The 18,674-nt window shown below is 52.1% G+C and overlaps 1 protein-coding gene across 10 annotated transcripts in view; it reads left to right on the top strand.

The window, feature by feature from the left end:
• The first annotated feature begins 8,316 nt into the window (after positions 1-8,316).
• The window catches only part of FGFR1 (fibroblast growth factor receptor 1), a 50,602-nt gene continuing 40,244 nt past the window's right edge, over positions 8,317-18,674 (top strand). For 7 of the 10 annotated variants that reach the window (XM_024986194.2, XM_059882170.1, XM_059882169.1 and 4 more), the window contains exons 1-2: positions 8,317-8,974; positions 17,508-17,686. In XM_024986194.2, coding sequence (XP_024841962.1) covers positions 17,596-17,686 — 91 coding nt within the window. In that variant the 5' untranslated portion in view covers positions 8,317-8,974; positions 17,508-17,595. 10 annotated transcript variants of the gene reach the window in all.

Below are 18,674 nucleotides of genomic sequence, written 5' to 3'. Positions count from 1 at the left end.
AGGTAATCTACAATTAGATAAACACACACATATATAGGTATCTGCATATGGGCTTCCCCAGTGGCTCAGAGGTAAAGAATCTGCCTGCAATGCAGGAGACGGTAGTTTGATCCCTGGGTCAGGAAGATTCCCTGGAAGAGGGCATGGCAGCTGACTCCAGTTTTCTTGTCTGGAGAATCCCATGGACAGAGGACCCTGATGGGCTACAGTGCATGGGATTGCAAAGAGTCGGACACGAATGAAGCAACTTAGCAGGAGCCAGGCAGGCAGGTATCTGCCTGTGTAATGGTGTGTGTGCCCCCGTTCTTTCCTTAAACAGAAAAGATCTGTTATATATACAGTCCAAAGCTTCTTGCTCTTTCCCTTCCATATAGATCTATCATATTCCTTTTAATAAATGCACAATTTTGCATTTATAGACCACGATTTATTTCACCAAGTGCCCTATGGCTGGTGTTTTGTTAGGGATGGATGCCCTATGTATGGTGTTTTGCAACCACAATGTTGTAATGATTATCATATACATTATATAAATGTATCTATATCCATGTGTTATATAGTCTTTTTATATAAACATATCTATGTATTAATATATATTATATACACAGTCTTTCTACACATACAAGGACATCTGTATCTTGAATTCCTAAAAGAAGAATTTTTGGGTCAAAGAGTATGTGAGGTATGTACCTTTTAAATATTGATAAATATTATGACATGGTCCCCAAGGAGGTTATACCCTCAGCACTCTCACCAACAAGCATTTGGGGTGTCCATTTTCCCACACCCTCACTGACACCTTCATCTCTCTGTCTTTTAAAATGCATGCCTATCTCTCCTAACCTAACACTGTCTATTTTTAAATTCTTTTCCTCTCTGACCCTGCTTGTCCGATATCACCAAAAGTTCTTAACAACCCAGGAGAAGTCATCTGCAACTCTGTTAGCATATCCTTGGATGGAATCCACTTCAAAGGTGTATCCCAGTCTAACCCTGCATCTTTGATCTTTGTCCCTGGGCAGGGCAGAAGCCTCAGGAACTGGGTTCTCTACTCCTGGGGAGTCCTCAGAAATGCAAATGTCCACTTTTCGGTCACTGCCACCTCTGTCACCTCTCAGCTCCCCAGCACGGTGGTTTGGACGGGCGGCTTTTACTGGGAGAGGGTTTGTACTTTGGGGTCAGAAAGAGGGGATAGTTCAGGGAGCTCTGAAGGAAAGCAGAGGACAAAAGGCCAGCTGGTTTGCCATGAGCATCCTGGAGGGGGTCTGAAACCTAGACCAGGGACCACGGCTGTTAGGATCGTGGAGGTTTTATAAGCCTTGTTAGCTTCTCCATATGTGTTCTTGTTATTTTCTTCTTGTTTCACGGTTAAATCTGTAACAAAAGGGGCTGCTTATCTTGATGGGGTCAGCAAGGAAAGAGGAGATTAGTGGGAAAAAATATATATCCTTTACTGCAGATCTTGGGCAGAGGATCTGAGGGTGGTGGTGATTGGATAGTCTCACCACAAAGATACCTGAAAAAAGGCACCCAAAGAGGTGATTCTGGGTTAAAATGGAAGAGCAAGGTTAGCATTTATGGAGCACTTGTTCTGTGCCCAGCACTGAGTTCATCTCTCCGGAGCAAGCCAATTCAGAAGCTTCAGCATCCTGACATGCATGCACTCTCCCATCTTGCCTTCCTTCAGCATCCCCCATGGGCTTGTGAGTTTCACTTTCAAGACTCAGGCATTATTACTTCCCCTGAGCCACCTCCTCCCCAAATACTCAGCAGGTGCCCCTGACTCCCCAACAAGATTGTCAGCTCCTGGAGGCTCATCTCGGGGCATGAGCTCCCCCTCATCTCATTCATTCTTCGGAACCATGTGCCCAGCACAGTGCCTGACACAAGAGATGTCCCCCTCCCCCACCACCCCACCCCAGTGCTCGGAGGATAAATGTTGCACTCAAGCCAGAGAATCTGAGACCTCCCTTTCCCACTCTCAGTTGGTCGGGAGAGAGTGAAATGTTATTTACAGAAACACCAAGCCAAACAAGACCCTCCCTTCCCCGATATGCTGAAGCTGTGCTGAGAACAGCCAGGGGTCACCAAATGGCAGCCAGATGGTAACTGACTGCCGCTCCCTAACTCCAGGAGCCTAGGGCAAAAGGCTGGCCGGCCCACCTGCTCCCGGGGACCTGTGAACCTCCACCGTGGAGGGAGAAATCCTGACGGTTCCCTCCTCTCGAGGCTGCTCCCCTGCAACCAGTTCAGCCTCTACCGGTACCCCTCCCAAGTCTGAGGAACCCCCAGAGCTGGCTAGAGCTGCTCTCCAGCCCTTCCTGCCCCGCTGGTGGTAGGCTTTGCTAGCCTCCCCCTCCACACTCTTCCATAACAGGGAGGTGTCAGCTCCGCAGGGCCACGCCAGCGGAGCAAGGGTCCTCATCGCTGGCGGGAACAGCTGAGCCCTAAAATAACTAGACTCAGATGGGGCAGGGGAGCCCTGGGGAGGGGAGGGCCTGCCTTCTCAAGGAAGAGGTCTGAGGACACTGCAGGAGGAGAGAAGGGCTTTTCTGCAGTGTTCCCAAACAAAGACACCCGATCCGGCTTTGGGGAGAGCTCCTTTTTGCTGGGTTTCATTCAGCACCGCTCACCTCCTCCCATAGACACAGGAGGCAACAGGTCCCCAGACGGTTATCAGGTCCTCGAGGCCGTGCGGGCCTTTGTCCCCCTCCCCACCCTCCTAGACATCTAGCTGGCAGGGCGAAGGACCTACAGATCCTCCCCAACCCTCCCAGCTCTTTGTTATCTCAGAGGGACGATTATATTTCTGTGCAGAGAGGCAAGGTGCCAGGAGTCCCCAGAGCAGGACAGAGAAGCAGAGTGGCGATCTGACCCCCTCTCTGCCCGGAGAGGCTGGGGCCGCCCTGGGGAGGCGCTCCCTTCACTGGCCTGGGACCCAATCCTCCAGTGGAGGGTCCCCCTTTCAGGAAGAGGAAGGGGAGCAGCAGCACCCAAGGGGAGCTGGGCTGGGAGGAAAGAAGCCCTGGCCTCGCAATGACTCAGGAGCCCCGTCCGAGGTCTGTGGATGGCCTGTTCATTCATTCCTTCCCTGGGTTTCCCACCTTTCCTGTGCTGTCTTTGGCTGTTTCCCTGAGAACTCAGGGAGTGAGAACTACCAAGTTGACCACTTGCTTTCATTTTGGTTTCTTGCTACACCTGCAGAGACATTTCCTCAACCCCAGGTTGATGCCACTCAACAACAAACAGACAAGCATCAGAACATCGAAACAACATTTGAACATTTTCTGTTGAAATCAAGGACACATTCTTTAGCGTCATCTGTGGGATTCAAGGTACCTGTAAAATGCTTCTAAATCAGAAGGCAAAAGGGCTGGATTTAAAAATAAATAAATCAATAAAACCCTGTTGGAACCTCCCCAGTGGTCCAGTGGTTAAGACTGCTTTCCAAAGCAGGGGGTGTGGGTTCAGTTCCTGGTCAGGGAGATAAGACACATGCCTCAGGGTCAAAAAATAAATAAGACTGGAAAACTCCCTGTTTTAGAAGAATCAGAAAGACGAAGTGTGATCTATTCTCTTGCAGTAACAAAGTGTGAAAACACTGGTTGGATGTTAAATGCTGGACTGTCTTGGCTTGTATTCCCTCTCCAACTATATTGTCTTGTCTGGTCACCCAGGTTGGTAATCAAGTTCACCAACAATATAATGAAACACCTCCTGAGAGGAATCCCGAGCTAGGTCAGATACAAGATGGGAACCAGGCCCTAAGACAGTTTGGGAGCTGGTTAGAAGAAAGAGTAAAAAAGACAACCAACAAAGAAATGTGTGCTTAGTCACTCAGTCGTGTCTGACTCTTGTGACCCCACAGATTGTAGCCTGCCAGGCTTCTCTGTCCATGGAATTCTCCAGGCAAGAATACTGGAGTGGGTTTCCTTGTCCTCCTCCAGAGGATCTTCCCCACCCAGGAATCGAACCCAGGTCTCCTGCATTGCAAGCAGACTCATTACCAAGTGAGCCACCAGTTTTGTTACATATCAAATCAGTGGGATATACCAGAAGGTCAGTAGGGATCCCAGGGACTCATAGAGCGGAGATTGGCTGGGAAGGCCCCACCTAGGGGGAGGAGTGTGAGTCTGGCCTTCTTACAGGGCTGGAATGAGCAGGATTTAAAATGAAGGTGGTGGAGGTCTCTGGTGGCACACTGGATAATAATCAGCCTGCCAGTGCAAGGGACATGGGTTTGATCCCTGCTCTGGGAAGGTTCCACATGCCAAGGAGCAGGAAAGCCCACATGCTACAACTGCGAAGCCGGCATGCCTAGAGCCTGTGCTCTGTAACAAGGAAACCACAGCAATGAGAAGACCCCACACTACAAGGAAGAGGAGCCCCCGCTCTCCACAACTAGAGAAAGCATGAGCAAAGCAATGAAGATCCGGGAAAGCCAAAAATAAATAAATAAAAATTGATAAAGAAAGAAAATGAAAGAGGCCTAATATATGGGCAACTTGTTTTGTTGTTGTTGAGTTGACAAGTCGTGTTCAACTCTTTGCTACCTCATGGACTGTAGCACTCCAGGCTTCCCTGTTCTTCGCCATCCCCCAGAGCTTGCTCAAACTCATGTCCATCAAGTCGGTGATGCCATCCAACCATCTCATCCTCTGTTGCCCCCTTCTCCTCCTGCCCTCAATCTTTCCCAGCATCAGGGTCTTTTCCAATGAGTCAGTTCTTTGCATTAGGTGCCCAAAGTATGGGAGCTTCAGCTTCAGCATCAGTCCTTCCAATGAATAGAACTTAATCAGGAGCAGAAGGGTTGAAGGGTGGAGAGATAAGCTCACAGGGGGGATAACTCCATAAATGATAACTGGGACTTCCCTGTGGTCCAGTGGACTTCCCTGCCGGTTCCATTCTGGGCTGGAGAACTACGATCCCACAGTCTACGTGGTACAGAGCAACACGTGGTGCTGGAAAACTTGAATACCTCTATACAAAAAACACAGCAACAACTGACCATGCCTTGCACAATTTACAGAAACCAACTCAAAATGGTTCATGGACCTAAATGTAAAACCTAAAATGAATAAAAAAATTGATGACTGAAGTTCATTTATTCCACAAATATGTGAGTTCTTGCTTTGTATTTAATGTTTTTTTTTTCATTCATTTGTAAATATTTATTTACTTGTCAGTCAGTCCATAAACATGTACTGAGCTCCTACTATGTGAACAACACTATGATAGTCACTGTTCTTTTACCTGCTAGTCCAATACAAAAACTAACTTGAAGGGAATTTCCTGGCAGTCCAGTGGTAAGGACCTGATGCATTCACTTCTAGGACCTGGGTTCCATCCCTGGTGGGGGAACTCAGGTCCTACAAGCCACACAGCACAGCCATAAAAGAAAAGAAATAACTTGGAGATACTTTCCTTAAACGTTGGGGTGGGAGGGGGTTGTCTTGTTCAGTTGTTGAGCTTCCACAACCTTGTGGGTTTCAGTGAGGTGAGGATGAGGGAATAGGCCCTACCAGTAACTTACACAGCAACTTTATTTATATCAAAAGTAACACTTTGTGTGCACTGAATTCCATTATTTTATTTGATTTTGGTGACAACCTTGTGAGGGGGCCCCAGCCAACTGAGGGAAAACATGTAAACAGGTCTTGATTTCTTTCAAATGCATGACTTGTCCAAAATCAAACAGTTCTTAAGTAGTGGGCCAGAAAGAAGGTATCTATCATATCTAGGGTGGCACACTTCTCACCTGCAGGTGGTCCCCTACCTGACACCATGGGAGCGGCAGAAAAATATAAACTCTTTGCTCCTTCCTGGGACAGCCTGATCTCTCAAGTCTGAGCAGGTCCAAGAATTTATATTTTTCAGAACTTTTTGGGAGGACTGATGTCCATTTGGATCAGGGAACCACTAGATTATACCAGCCTGCAGAAGGACCCAGGGAAAAGGCCATTTTAGCTACTTTCCCTTGAGTTCCATGGAGTACTGGAGTGTGTGCTGGGTGGGCTTTGATCAATTTCCAAATCAACACCTCTTAGCTCCTTTCACTCTTTGCTTCTGAAACATTCGCTGCAGACTGAAGACTCCGGAGGCGGAGAATGGTGCTGCAGAACTGACAAGACTCAGCAGCCCTGGACCACAAAACCTAGGCCATATGTTTGGGAAAGTGAGATGGAAGCAAAGTGTCTGAGGAGCCATCAAACTTCTCATGAATAAAAGCAATTTGACTTTGCTCAGTAACTCTGTGGCAGGTCTTTATTTAATCCTCAACTGTATATGGAAAGTGCTATTGTTCCCCTTTTTGTTGTTCAGTGGCTAAGTCGTCTCTGACTCCTTGCAACCCCAAGCACAAGGGGCTTCCTGCTCCTTCGCTATCTTCCAGAGTTTGCTCAAACTCATGTCCACTGAGTCAGTGATGCCATCCTCTGTCGCCACTTTCTCCTCCCGTCTTCAATCTTTCCCGGCATCAGGGTCTTTTCCAACGAGTCAGCTCTTTGCATCAGGTGGCCAAAGTATTGGAGCTTCAGCATCAGTCCTTCCAATGAATGTTTAGGGTTGGTCTCTTGGGCTCCAAAATTACTGCAGATGGTGACTGCAGCCATGAAATCAAAAGATGCTTGCTCCTTGGAAGGAAAGTTATGACCAACCTCAGTTCAGTTGAGTTCAGTTGCTCAGTCATGTCCGACTCTTTGCGACCCCATGAATTGCAGCACACCAGGCCTCCCTGTCCATCATCAACTCCCGGAGTTCACTCAGATTCACGTCCATCGAGTCAGTGATGCCATTCAGCCATCTCATCCTTTGTCATCCCCTTCTCTTCCTGCCCCCAACCCCTCCCAGCATCAGAGTCTTTTCCAATGAATCAACTCTTTGCATGAGGTGGCCAAAGTACTGGAGTTCCAGCTTCAGCATCATTCCCTCCAAAGAAATCCCAGGGCTGATCTCCTTCAGAATGAACTGGTTGGATCTCCTTGCAGTCCAAGGGACTCTCAAGAGTCTTCTCCAACACCACAGTTCAAAAGCATCAATTCTTCAGCGCTCAGCTTTCCTCACAGTGCAACCCTCACATCCATACATGACCACTGGAAAAACCATAGCCTTGACTAGACGGACCTTTGTTGGCAAAGTAATGTCTCTGCTTTTCAATGTGCTATCTAGGTTACTTTTCTTCCAAGGAGTAACCATCTTTTTATTTCATGGCTGCAGTCACCATCTGCGGTGATTTTGGAGCCCAAAAAAATAAAGTCTGACACTGTTTCCACTGTTTGCCAATCTATTTCCCATGAAGTGATGGGACCAGATGCCATGATCTTCGTTTTCTGAATATTGAGCTTTAAGCCAACTTTTTCACTCTCCACTTTCACTTTCATCAAGAGACAGCACATTAAAAAGCAGAGACATTACTTTGCCAACAAAGATCCATCTAGTCAAAGCTATGGTTTTTTCAGTAGTCAAAGCTATGGTTTTTCCAGTAGTCATGTATGGATGTGAGAGTTGGACCATGAAGAAAGCTGAGCACCAAAGAATTGATACTTTTGAACTGTGGTGTTGGAGAAGACTCTTGAGAGTCCCTTGGACTGCAAGGAGATCCAGCCAGTCTATCCTGAAGGAAATCAATCCTGAATACTCACTGGAAGGACTGATGCTGAAGCTGAAGCTCCCATACTTTGGGCACCTGATGTGAAGAACTGAGTCATTGGAAAAGAGCCTGATGCTGGGAAAGATTGAAGGCAGGAGAAGGGGACGACAGAGGATGAGATGGTCGGATGGCATCACTGACTCGATGGACATGAGTTTGAGCAAGCTCGGGGAGTTGATGATGGATAGGGAAGCCTGGCGTGCTACAGTCCATGGGGTCGCAAAGAGTCGGACACGGCTGAGCAACTGAACTGAACTGACCTTTAGGATTGACTGGTTTGATCTCTTTGCTATCCCCTTTCACAGATGTGAAAACTGAGATACAGAACAAGAACATCGTTTCCCCAGGGCACACGGTCAGAGTCCATGTGCAACCTGAGGGCTTCAGGGTCTCATCTCCATCCCTCCAACTGTTCATCCGTCCATGGCCCGAAATTCGTGCGCCCTCCTGGAGGGGTACAGTTGGAGGGGCGGGCACGCGCGTCAAAGGAGGCCAGACAGACTGAGGCAAAGGAGCAGCGGATCGCCGGGCGGCTCAATCCGCTCCCCCCTTCTCGGGGGCCCTCGGTTCAGAACTACAAGGCCCAGCAGGCAGTGGCAGGGGGAGGAGGAGGAGGTGGGACCAGCGCGGGGTGGGAGTGAGAGAGGGAGCCCTCGCGCCTTGCCGGCGCATAGCGCTCGGAGCGCTCCTGCGGGCACTGGCGCGGCGGCCTCGCCTGTGGCGGCGGCGCGGCGCCGGAGCCCGAAGTCTGGTCCAGCCGCAGCGCGCGGAGGAGCCCGGGCTGTGCCCAGAGCTGGGCGGCGACGTCCGGACAGCCCCGAGACTCCGCTTAGCGCATTGCGGCGACCTCGCCTTCCCCGGCCGAGAGCGCGCGCCGCAGCTGGAAGAGCGGCGGAGCCCGTGGACTTTTCTCCGGTCCGAGGGGCGCCCCACCGGGCGCAGGGGACCAGGGCGGCAGTCGGGCACGCCGCGGCGCCGGGGCCCCCGCCGGGCGATGGAGTCCGGGCTGCCAGAAGCCTGAGGGCCGCCGCCCGGTGCTGGAGAGGGGGGGGCCACAGGGTCTGGAGACCCCGGGCGGCGGACGGGAGCCCTCCCCCCGCCCCGCCTCCGGGGCACCAGCTTCTGCTCCATTGTTCCCGCCCGGACTGGAGGCGCCGAGCCCCGAGCGCCACCGGGAGTCGAGCGCCAGCCGCGGGGGCTCTCGCGGCCCCGCCAGGACCCGAGCGGAGCCCGGGGGCGGCGGGCCGGAGCCAGGGACGCGGACTCCCGCCCGCCCGCACGAGCCACGGCGGACTCTCCAGAGGCGGAACCGCAGCGCCGGGTGAGGTAAGAGCCGCGGCGCCCCCGGATCCGGGGCGGGCTCGGCGTCCCGGGCGGCCCCCCGGCGCCGGAGCCTCCCGGCTGCGCGCTCTCCCCGCCGCAGAGCAGTCGGATCCGGCGCCTCCCTCCGCTCGTTACCCGCCCCTCTCCACCCCCGGCTCCCTGCCCAGCGCCCGGCGCCCCCCTTTTGTCTCCCCTCCCTTCCCTCCGCTCGCGTCGCCTTCTGCGCCCCCTCCCCGCGCCCGTCCCGCCGCCCAACTTTTCCGCCAACTCGCGCTGGGGAGCTGGCGAGGCGGCGGCGGCGGCTCCGCGGTGAGTCCGGGGAGGGACAGGGCCCGGGGCCGAGGCGGCGGCGGTCCTGGGTTTCCTGGGCCTGGGGAGGCAGGCGGGGGTGGGCAGCGAGGTGGGGTGTGTGTGTGTGTTGCATTCCACACCATCTCCTTTTAGTCCACCCAAGGGGAGTCTCCCCGATCCAGCAGGTAGCTTTGGGTGGAAGGCAAAGAAAAAGAAAAAATCCGGGGTCTTCCTAAATCCTTTTCCATCTCCGGGAAAGTCTGGGGTCACTGCAGCAGGCGGGTGGGCGGCTGGGGGCCTGAAGGGGGAAGGAAGTGGAGGGGTCGGTTCGCTTCTCTTCCAGTCGGTTTTAAAGGGGGGTGTCGTCACCAAATGGCTGAAGCTGCTTCAGCGAAGAGCGAGAAAGGAATTCCCTTTTTCCAGAGGCGCTGATCTCCGACTTAGTCCCTCTCTGAAAGGGTCGGAAGTTTGGGGAAGGGGAGGGCGCCCAGCGGGTGAGGTTAAGCCCCATTACAGGGTCGGGGGGAGGGGATTGGTCAGTTCCTATCTGGTTCGAGGAGGTGGGGGAAGGGATGAGGGTTTTGTCCGGTGCGGTTCGCTCGGCACCGATGCTTGTTGCTTCGCGGGCCCAGAACCCTCTGCCCCCTTCCCGCTCCCCTTTCCCGCTATGTTTGGGGTGAGGAGAAGAGAGGGGCTGAAACCTTCGTTTGCAGAGGAATTTATTAACGTTGTAGATGGAATCATTTAACCCAGATCCTATGAAAGCAGTCAGATGCCTCTGGTTGGGGAGCCGGGGGCTTGGGGAGCGGTGAAACCTGCATCTCTTGTCTGGACCCAGAGGCTTTGGCCCTGTTCAAAGTTTCCGCCGTGTCTCCCCCCACCTCACCACCACCACTCCCCCCGCCGCGCCCCATTTTCCAGATGTAGCCGCCGCATCTGGTTCCGTTTCACCCCACCCGGGTACACCGCAGCCGCTTGAACGTCCCTGTTCCTCCCTGCCCCCTCCCCCGGATCGAAACGGAGATCCTATAACTTGTCCTCATCACCTCGCTCTTTACGAGTTTTTCTTAAGACCTGGGGACGAGGCGCTGGGACTGGGGGAGAAAAGAAGTTACCCTGGATGCCAGGGTACTTAGGCTGTACTGGCGCTTTCAGGCTCGTGCGAGAAAGAAGCATCGCCGGCGAGAGGGCCGAGGTTTAGGGGGTGACAATATCTCATCGGATAAGTGGTGGCCTCTTTGGCCATCGGTCTGACCCAGAGCTGGCCCTGACAGAAGTTTCTGGAACCGGAGCATTGCAGTCTCCTCCCTTTTCAGTTAGAGCCGGAGCGGCGGGAGTGTCTGACCCTGTCCGGAGCCCGCCGCCGGGTCTCGGGCCGCCCGGCGGTGGCGTCACGCGTCCCCTTTTCCACCCTCCCTGGAGTGAGCCCGGGGCGCAGCGGCTTGGGCGTGGGAGGGGGGCCCGGGCTGTGGCTCCCTCGGTGTTTTGAAGGAGTTCTTTCTTTGGGCGGCCGCTCCCGGAGGCTAACGTGGGGAGTTGTACCAAGTCCGCGCCGGCCGCAGGTTTGAAAGGGGTTGGCCTGTTGAGGGTTTTTTGGTTCTGCCCTTTGAGGCAGGAAAGCGCTTTCTGGTTCCAAAGTTGCGAGAGGGTGGGGAGAGTTGGTCTCTCACCCTCTCCTCTCCAGCCTCTTTCAAATTGAAAACACTTCTCTGGTTTCCTCCTTTGGGCGGTCGTTCGGAGGCTGTAATGAAATCGCACTTTCTCTAGACATGGTAATTAAGGTGACTGTTTCCTCCGCAGATGGCGCTCTATCCTTTGCACCTCCGGCCCTGCGCTTTTTTTGGAAAACCGTCTAAATTGTACAACCTTAGCCTTGAGACTGTGGGGCAGAAAGTGGCCATTCCCCCCACCCCCACCCCAACTATTGGCCCGGGCTCCCAGTTTCCTCCCTGAGGCTTGTTTAAAAGCTAAGTAGCCGGGCCCCTTGGGACGTGCCTCTGTCTGGTTAATTACCCCCCCGCCCCAAGCCTGGGTCATCAGCCTTCCTTCCAGTGACCCAGGGGGAGCCCTTGGTGGTGCTGGAGGGGAGACCCAGAGACCTTAGGGAGGATGGCCTGCCTCCCTAATGACTTGTTTACGTATTCTCCCCACCTCCCCCGCCCCCGCCCCCAGTTAGCTGGGAAGACCTCCAGGGCTGCTGCCGTGGACCGCCCCCCCCCACCCCCCGAGGAATACAAGGTGTTTGGGGACTGGGAAGCTGCCGGGGGTCTCGGCTCCAGCCGGCGATGGTTGCATACTGCATCGGGTGAGGAGCTCGTTGAAATATCTGTTGCATTTATTCTTAGTCATAGCGGAGTGTCAGCTTTTTAATGAGGGTCATCCGGGTGAAGAGCCACTTGGACAGTGTGCGTGCCGCGCGCTGTCTGCTCTGACCGTGCCCGTACAAATGCGCGTTGGGGAGGCATTTTCACGAATGGGATTTGGGCCAGAGTGGGCACTGTTTTCTTTGGCTCCCAAGTAGACAGCCTTGGGTACTTCTTTTCCTTGGCTCCTGGCCATGGAGGATGTGAGAAAGTTCCGTTAGGCACCCTTAGAATAGCAAGTGAAGCCAAAAGCAGGAGAAGACACAGAGAAGGAGCCTGGAAGGTGCTATGGCCCCACCCCTCCTGGGGCAGAGGATCAGAACATCTCCAGATGTTCTCTCAGGTCTGGTCCAGCTTTGTTCCTGTGGACTCCAGAGGCCAGGAGGATGGAGTTGAGAATAGAGGGGGTAGCCTCCAGCCACCGAGAGCAGGCTGGGCTGCTTTGGCTTTTAGTTGTCTGCTTTTTGTTTGTTTGGGGGTGTTTGGGGAGTGTTTTTTGTTTGTTTTGGCCTGGGGAAAAAAAAAAAAAAGAGTCCTAAAACAAGAGATTTGCTCCTGTGAGCTTGGGCCTTTAGCGGCCTCTGAACACTTTCTTCAGGTCTCCATTTTTTAATCTCTCTCATCAAAATGGCCGTGGTTAAGAGCTTCCTAGGAAGGTTTCAGCCTGTTGCTGCAGGAGGAAAAGGAGCTACAGAGTAAGTGATTCAAACATCTTACTCTGAAAAGGCCTCACCTCACTGGAGAGGAGTTTTAATTTCCTCTTGGGAAATAGGTATTGCATTTGGCTTCCCAAGAGCTTTGTAAAAGGTCTGAGTCAACCCCAGGACTTGTTGGGAGTCCAGATGCAGAGCTTCAGAGAAGATTCTGGGGTTTCCAGAGAGGATTAAAAAGCCGACCTGGACTAAGAGAATTGCTTTTCCCCCTAAGGTTACATCTTCCTGAGATAGAAATCCCCTGCTCATCACCATTCCACTTGCAATTACAAGGAGCCACATTTGGGCTCCAAGAAAACAGCCCTCACCTGGGTGAACACCTCCAAGCGTCTGGTGGTCCACAAGCCATCCTTCTTCAGTGGCAAGTCTTCCTAGATTACGGTGGGACAGTTAGAGTTTCTCTTCTTATTACTCATTTCTTACATACCTCACTCCCAGGGACATCTGGGCACTTTTTTTTTTACAAGGACTCAAAACTTTTAAATGAGCGTTTCTGTTGGACCCACTCATGTTTCGCAAGCCGAGCTGCGTGTGTTCTGTTGGGTGTTTGTGGAGTATTTGCCCTGCCACTCTCCGCCGGGAGTAGGGAATGCTCACTTTGGGGAAAAGCAACCATTTCTGTTAAGAAGTGTTATTCCCAACTAAAGGGATTAAAGTTTTGGCATTACTTCCTCAAGTCTGAGGAATCAAGATGTTTAGAAAATGTCCGGGTTGGTATGCTTTGTAATCGAGTTTGGCTGGCTAACAGGGACGCCTGACGATTTTCTCTGGCGTTGTCAACCTCTTCTCTGCAAGCGCAGCTCTGTCAGTTTCTTTCCAATCGGCCCTTCTTTGTTTTGTTCATTTATTCATCCAGTTACCAAATGCAGCAGCATCCGCTCTGTAGGTGTTAGGTGCTAAGGGTGTTAGCAAGGAGTAAACCAATGCAGACCCTCCTCTATAGGAGCTTGCCACCCTATGATGGACGTTTTTGGAAATTCAGAGGATCCTCGAAAGGCCCAAGAAAGACTTGTGGAAGACGTGGCAGTTTGAGGTGGGGCTCAGAGAATGAGAGAGGAATGAGAGAGCGTGGCCTGCCAAGGATAGAGGAAGGGCAAAGAAGAAGCGCTTGGCAGGCCGTGGAAGTTACCCAGAGCTGTCCTGTCCCCTATAGAGTAACACAGGCCGCGTGGAATCTCAGAGTTTTCTAGTGGCCACATTTGAAAAGGGAACAGGTGAAGTGCATTTTCATTAGTTCACCTGGATGTCAATAATATATCTGATTTAGCCCAGTATATGTGAAACATTATCATTTGAACATGTAATCAGTATTTTTAAAAAATCATTGAGAGACTGTACATTCTAGTACGTACTTTTCATTTCCAACACATTCCGACTTGCACTGGCCACATTTTAAGGGTTCCATAGCCATGGGGGCCACACGGAACGGGACCCCAAGGTCTAGAGTATGGGGTTTGGAAAGACTGGAGAGGGAGAAATGGTTTTGCAAAGGCAGGAAGTTCATGTCCTCCGGTTGCCAATTACCAAAGTCCCCTGAGAGTGCTATCAAGGAGTGACTCAAAGCACAATGTTTATAGATAATTCCTTACATTTGATTAGTGTTTTCAAGAGGAGAGAGCAAGTCCTTTCACCCACGCTGCGGGTTTAAGGCTTGTCACCCCCTGTGGTGTAGGCAAGGCAACTATAATATTTCAGCTCCCTCTGACGACAAGTGGGAAAACCGAGATGTCACGTGTCCTCTCCCTGCCCCTCTTCCTTCTTTTTCCCCCTCCTCGCCCCCCAGTGAGGACCTCTGCACCCAGAGCCAGAGCTGGGCTGCCAGTCCCAGGAGACGAAACTGCTGGAGAGAGGCTGATGGGGCCAGCTGCTGTGTGCACCTGCGGGGCTACAGGTCACATCTGTCAAGCAGTGGAGGAAGGAGACTGTCCCTAAGGGACTTAAAGAATTCCTTAATTAGTAGAATGGGAAGAAGGTGAGGTGAAGGGGGAGGGGACAGTCCCTAGGGTTCCAGACAGCGTGTGGACTAGTGGTCTGTGTCGCTGTGTTTTCCGCAGCAGGATGTGTACCCAACTTACCTTCTGGTTCCAGAAGGGGTTGCCCAGGGAGCTGGGTTTTCTGAACATCTTTTGTTTTACAGACTGGGGACTCAGTGCCCAGAAGGGGAGGAACGGAAGAGACTTTGCAGGGAAGCTGCCAGATTAGTTTGAAATGTGTTGATTGCAGAGCCGAAAAAGAGAGCGGCCAGCAGCCAGACCCCACCTGCCAGGAGGTGGCCAGGCTCTTGGGGGTTGGCAGGGTGGGTAGGCAGAGTGATCAAGTAGTAGTGGGACCTGCCTCCCTGCTACCTTTGAAAACCAGCTTTTTCATCTCAAGATGATACCACCCTTTCTCCTTGGGTACTAAAAATTCGTTCCTGACTCTGGCCATTCTAGGGGACTTATTGAGGTTCTTAGTCAGGTGTACCTTTCTCGGTGACTGCCCTGCATGCATTTGGTGTATCTTTGGGATGTAACGAGATGTGGAAGGTGGTTTCAGCATATTCTCTGGCCAGCATCACTTCTGTCCCTGGCTGGGGATCCGGCCTGTCCTGTGTCCTAGATGGTACCCCCAGGAGCTGCTTCCAAGGGTCTTTCTCTTGAGCCAAGAAGTTGAGAATCAAAGCTTCGCTTGTCGAGGAGCAACTAAGCCCGTGGGCCACTACTGAGCCCGCGTGCTGCAGCTGCTGAAGCCTCTGCACCTAGAGCTGTGTTCTGCAACAAAAGTGGCCACTGTAATGGAAGCTCACATACCGCACCTAGGGAGTGGCCCCCACTTGCTGCAACTAGAGAAAGCCCGAGTGCAGCAACAGAGACCCAGCACAGCCAAATATAAAGTAAATCAATTAATAAATTGTTGGGGAAAAAAAGAAAGAAAACCCTTTCCCATTGCCAGAATCACCTGGGATCTGTCCTTATCTACATGGTTTCTGTAAGACACGGGGAATTACCCTCTGGAGAAAATAAGCTTTCATCCGGTAGAGCCAGTTTTGATCATGCCATTTTTTTATATATATTTATTTGTATTTATTTATTTGGCTGTGCCAAATAAATAAATTAGTTGCAGCATGCAGTTCTTTTTTTTTTTCTATCTGTGTCGGATCTTAGCTGTGGCTCGTTGTAGCGCACAGGCTTCTTTGCTCTTCAGCATGTGGGATCTTAGTTCCCTGACCAGGGATCAAACCCAGGTCCCTTGCTTTGGAAGTCAGATTCTTAACCACTGCACCACCAGGGAAGTCCCCATGCAAATTCTTAATTGCAGCATATGAGATCTAGTTCCCAGACCTGGGATTGAACCCAGGTCCCCTGCATTGGGAGCATGGGTCTTAGCCACTGGACCACCAGGGAAGTCCCTGATCATCCCCACTGTATTCCGAAAGCCCAGGTGATGGAGACCTCATGCTCTTGCCTCCCCTCTTGCCCACCCTGGGCAAAGCACTTAACCTCTTTGAGTCTCAGTTTCCCCATTGCTTAAAGGGCAATAATAATTCCCACCCTCCCCGAAGTTCATAGTGAAGAAGAGCTGAAGTTTTATAGTTTAAAATCGTACATAGTCCACACTTGGCATGGGTTTTAGGTACAGTAAATACTTACTCGATTCTGTCTCGTCTAGTCCTTTTCCTAAATTCAGAAAAACAGAAATGTTTACTTCTCGTTTGATTTGAAATCATTAAAACATTTCAGGAAAGCCTTGGGAGGGACGCAGGCACCGCCTGCGTCTTCCGCGCTGGCAGGCACTTGAGAACGAGGCCAGGAATCCAGGGGTTTTTCTGCCAGCCGGGACTGACTCACTCACAAGGGGCCCTGTCTGGCTCCGGGGAGGCCAGGCTGAAGCACCACATGAGGACATGTTCCGGGGAAGTGGATTCTCTGAATAACTCGGATGGTTCCCTGGAGTATTTAGGACAAAAGCCACCTGGAGGACTGAGAGGGTCATCCCCTTGCAGCCCAAATGGTGCCCAGAAGGGTTATCACTTAGGAAAGGTTGAGCAGCAAAGACCATTATCCTGAAGACCCTGGAGGACTGTTTTACATGTTGCTGCTCTAGACATGAGAAGGACTTCCTAGGTGGCTCACACAGTAAAGAATCTGCCTGCAATGTGGAAGACCTGGGTTCGATCCCTGGGTTAGGGAGATTCCCCTGGAGGAGGAAATGGCAACCCACTCCACTGTTCTTGCCTGGAGAATCCCATGGACAGAGGAGCCTGGCGGGCTACAGTTCATGGGGTCGCAAAGAGTCGGACGTGACTGAGTGACTAACACTTTCAGACAGGAGAAGGATAAAGGGCCGAAGTCCCTGCCTTTCACCGGGGTTGGCATGAGCCATCTTTGAGTCAGGCCTTGCAAGAAACCTTCTTCTACACGACCTTTCCCCATGTCTGGATCCATTTCTGCTGGACGACTGCTGTCACCTCTCGGTCTCAGGGAGAACTGGGCTCCCCATCTCACGGCTCCCCACTTGGAAGCCTTGTTTAAGTAGCTGGTGAGAGTTGTGTTGTCTCCATGAGGGAAAGCTGCTGGAATCCTAGAGGTCCCCATGATGGGTCCAGTTTTGGAGACAAAAAGAAAGCACCCTGGAGATGGCTTATTTCAGCTTCCTTGCCGTGTGGGTTCAGAGAGGGTCAGCATCTCACGTGGCTCTCAGTCTGGGGACTTATTCTATGATTCCTCATCTCTCTTCACCCCTCACAAGGGTTGGTGTGCCCTAGAGGGAATGAAGACTTATCCTGGGAGAGGTCACATTCATACCCCCGGGCCCCCTCTGGGAGACTTTCCTGAGGCTGTTCGCTTTCCCAGCACAATCGATCGTGGGGCTCATCATGCCTTGGGGAGCTTGATGACAATTTTCCCAATATGGGAAACAGTCCACACTCAGTAAATAGTTGTTGGAGTGAATTAAAGCCCTCCTTGGTCTAATTAAGGCTTCTAACCTCCAGTTCAGCGTTGGGGCAGGACAACAATTCCCTTCTTTGTGTCTGAAGGAGTAAGAGATTGCTTTGGGCACCTTCTGGGCAGGGTGGTCGTGTGACAGGTTTCCCTCTTTTTTTTCTCCTTGCAGTGTGGGAGACCCCCCACCCCACCATTCAGACCCTCCTAACTTGGGGTTTTGTTTTTTTTTTTTCCTTTTCCCCAGAGTCAGCTTGCAAAGGAGGATCGAGCCCACGGCGGAGTCTCCATGGAGGTGTGGAGCCTGGTCACCAACCTCTAACCGCAGAACTGGGATGTGGAGCCGGAAGTGTCTCCTCTTCTGGGCCGTGCTGGTCACAGCCACGCTCTGCACTGCCAAGCCGGCCCCGACCTTGCCGGAGCAAGGTAAGGCGCAGGCAGAGGTCCAGCGCGGGCACACGGCCCTCAGCAGCAGGGTGGGCCAGGCCGGATGTGATGTGCTCAGCCAGGCAGATTCCATCCCAGGGGGCCTGCAGGAGAAACCCCTGAGCTGGCTGGGGCCTGCCAGTAAATGCAGCCAGCTTCATCAGAGGTTGGGTTGTAAAGGCCGACGACATCCATCTGCCAGAGGTGACATGCTCAGGGTGGGTCTGTGCTTTTCTTCTCTTGAAAAAAGAGCTGGTTGGAACCCAAGAGCCAGTTCCCTAAGCTGGATGGTGTCTAAAGTGGGGGCTGGGCGGTGCCGTTGGGTGTGGTGACCTGTGAATTTGGATTTAGAACTTGGATGGTCTACAGAGGATGTGGAGGGATGCGGGAGCTTCATACAGACCTCTGGCTTCTAGAAATCGTTCCCAAGACATGTCTTTTATGAGGGTTGGCCATCATGGCCACATGCCTGCTATTCTGTCTGTCTTGACCATGTCTCACAAGCCCTGTTGGGAGGCTTGGTAAGAGGTTTGCTTCGGATAAACTGCTGGAGGGATTTCAAAGAGATTTTGAAGAGCACTGCGGGACGAGGGTGCTGGTAGAGACCTGTAGTTTACTGGGAACTCAGGGGGATTTTTAGTAACAGGAAAGATTTGCCCCCACTGCTGATGGCATTTTTCCGGACTTGTGAAAATACCTCGTGGAGATTACAGGTACGGCACACCTGGCAGCTTTTGAAGGTCTTTGAGAACTAATATTTGGGCATTTCTGCTGCCAAGAGGTAGTGTGGCTTATGACTCAGCAGCTGATGACAGAAGCAGAGGAGGTTGGCAGGCACTGGGTGAAGGGCTCAGGCATGCGTGTGACATGGTGACTGCGTGTCAAGGGCCACCAGTCTCACTCGCAGGACCTGCGTGAGTGACAGATGAAGAGTGAGCGTGTTTATCCCCTTGTAGGGTGATGGAGAAGGAGGCAGAAGGGTGAAGGG

The sequence above is a fragment of the Bos taurus genome, chromosome 27 (genome assembly GCF_002263795.3).
Source record: "Bos taurus isolate L1 Dominette 01449 registration number 42190680 breed Hereford chromosome 27, ARS-UCD2.0, whole genome shotgun sequence".
Classification (NCBI taxonomy): Eukaryota; Metazoa; Chordata; class Mammalia; order Artiodactyla; family Bovidae; genus Bos; species Bos taurus.
The sequence above is the reverse complement of the archived record's forward strand: the minus strand, read 5'-3'. Positions and strand labels throughout refer to the sequence as shown.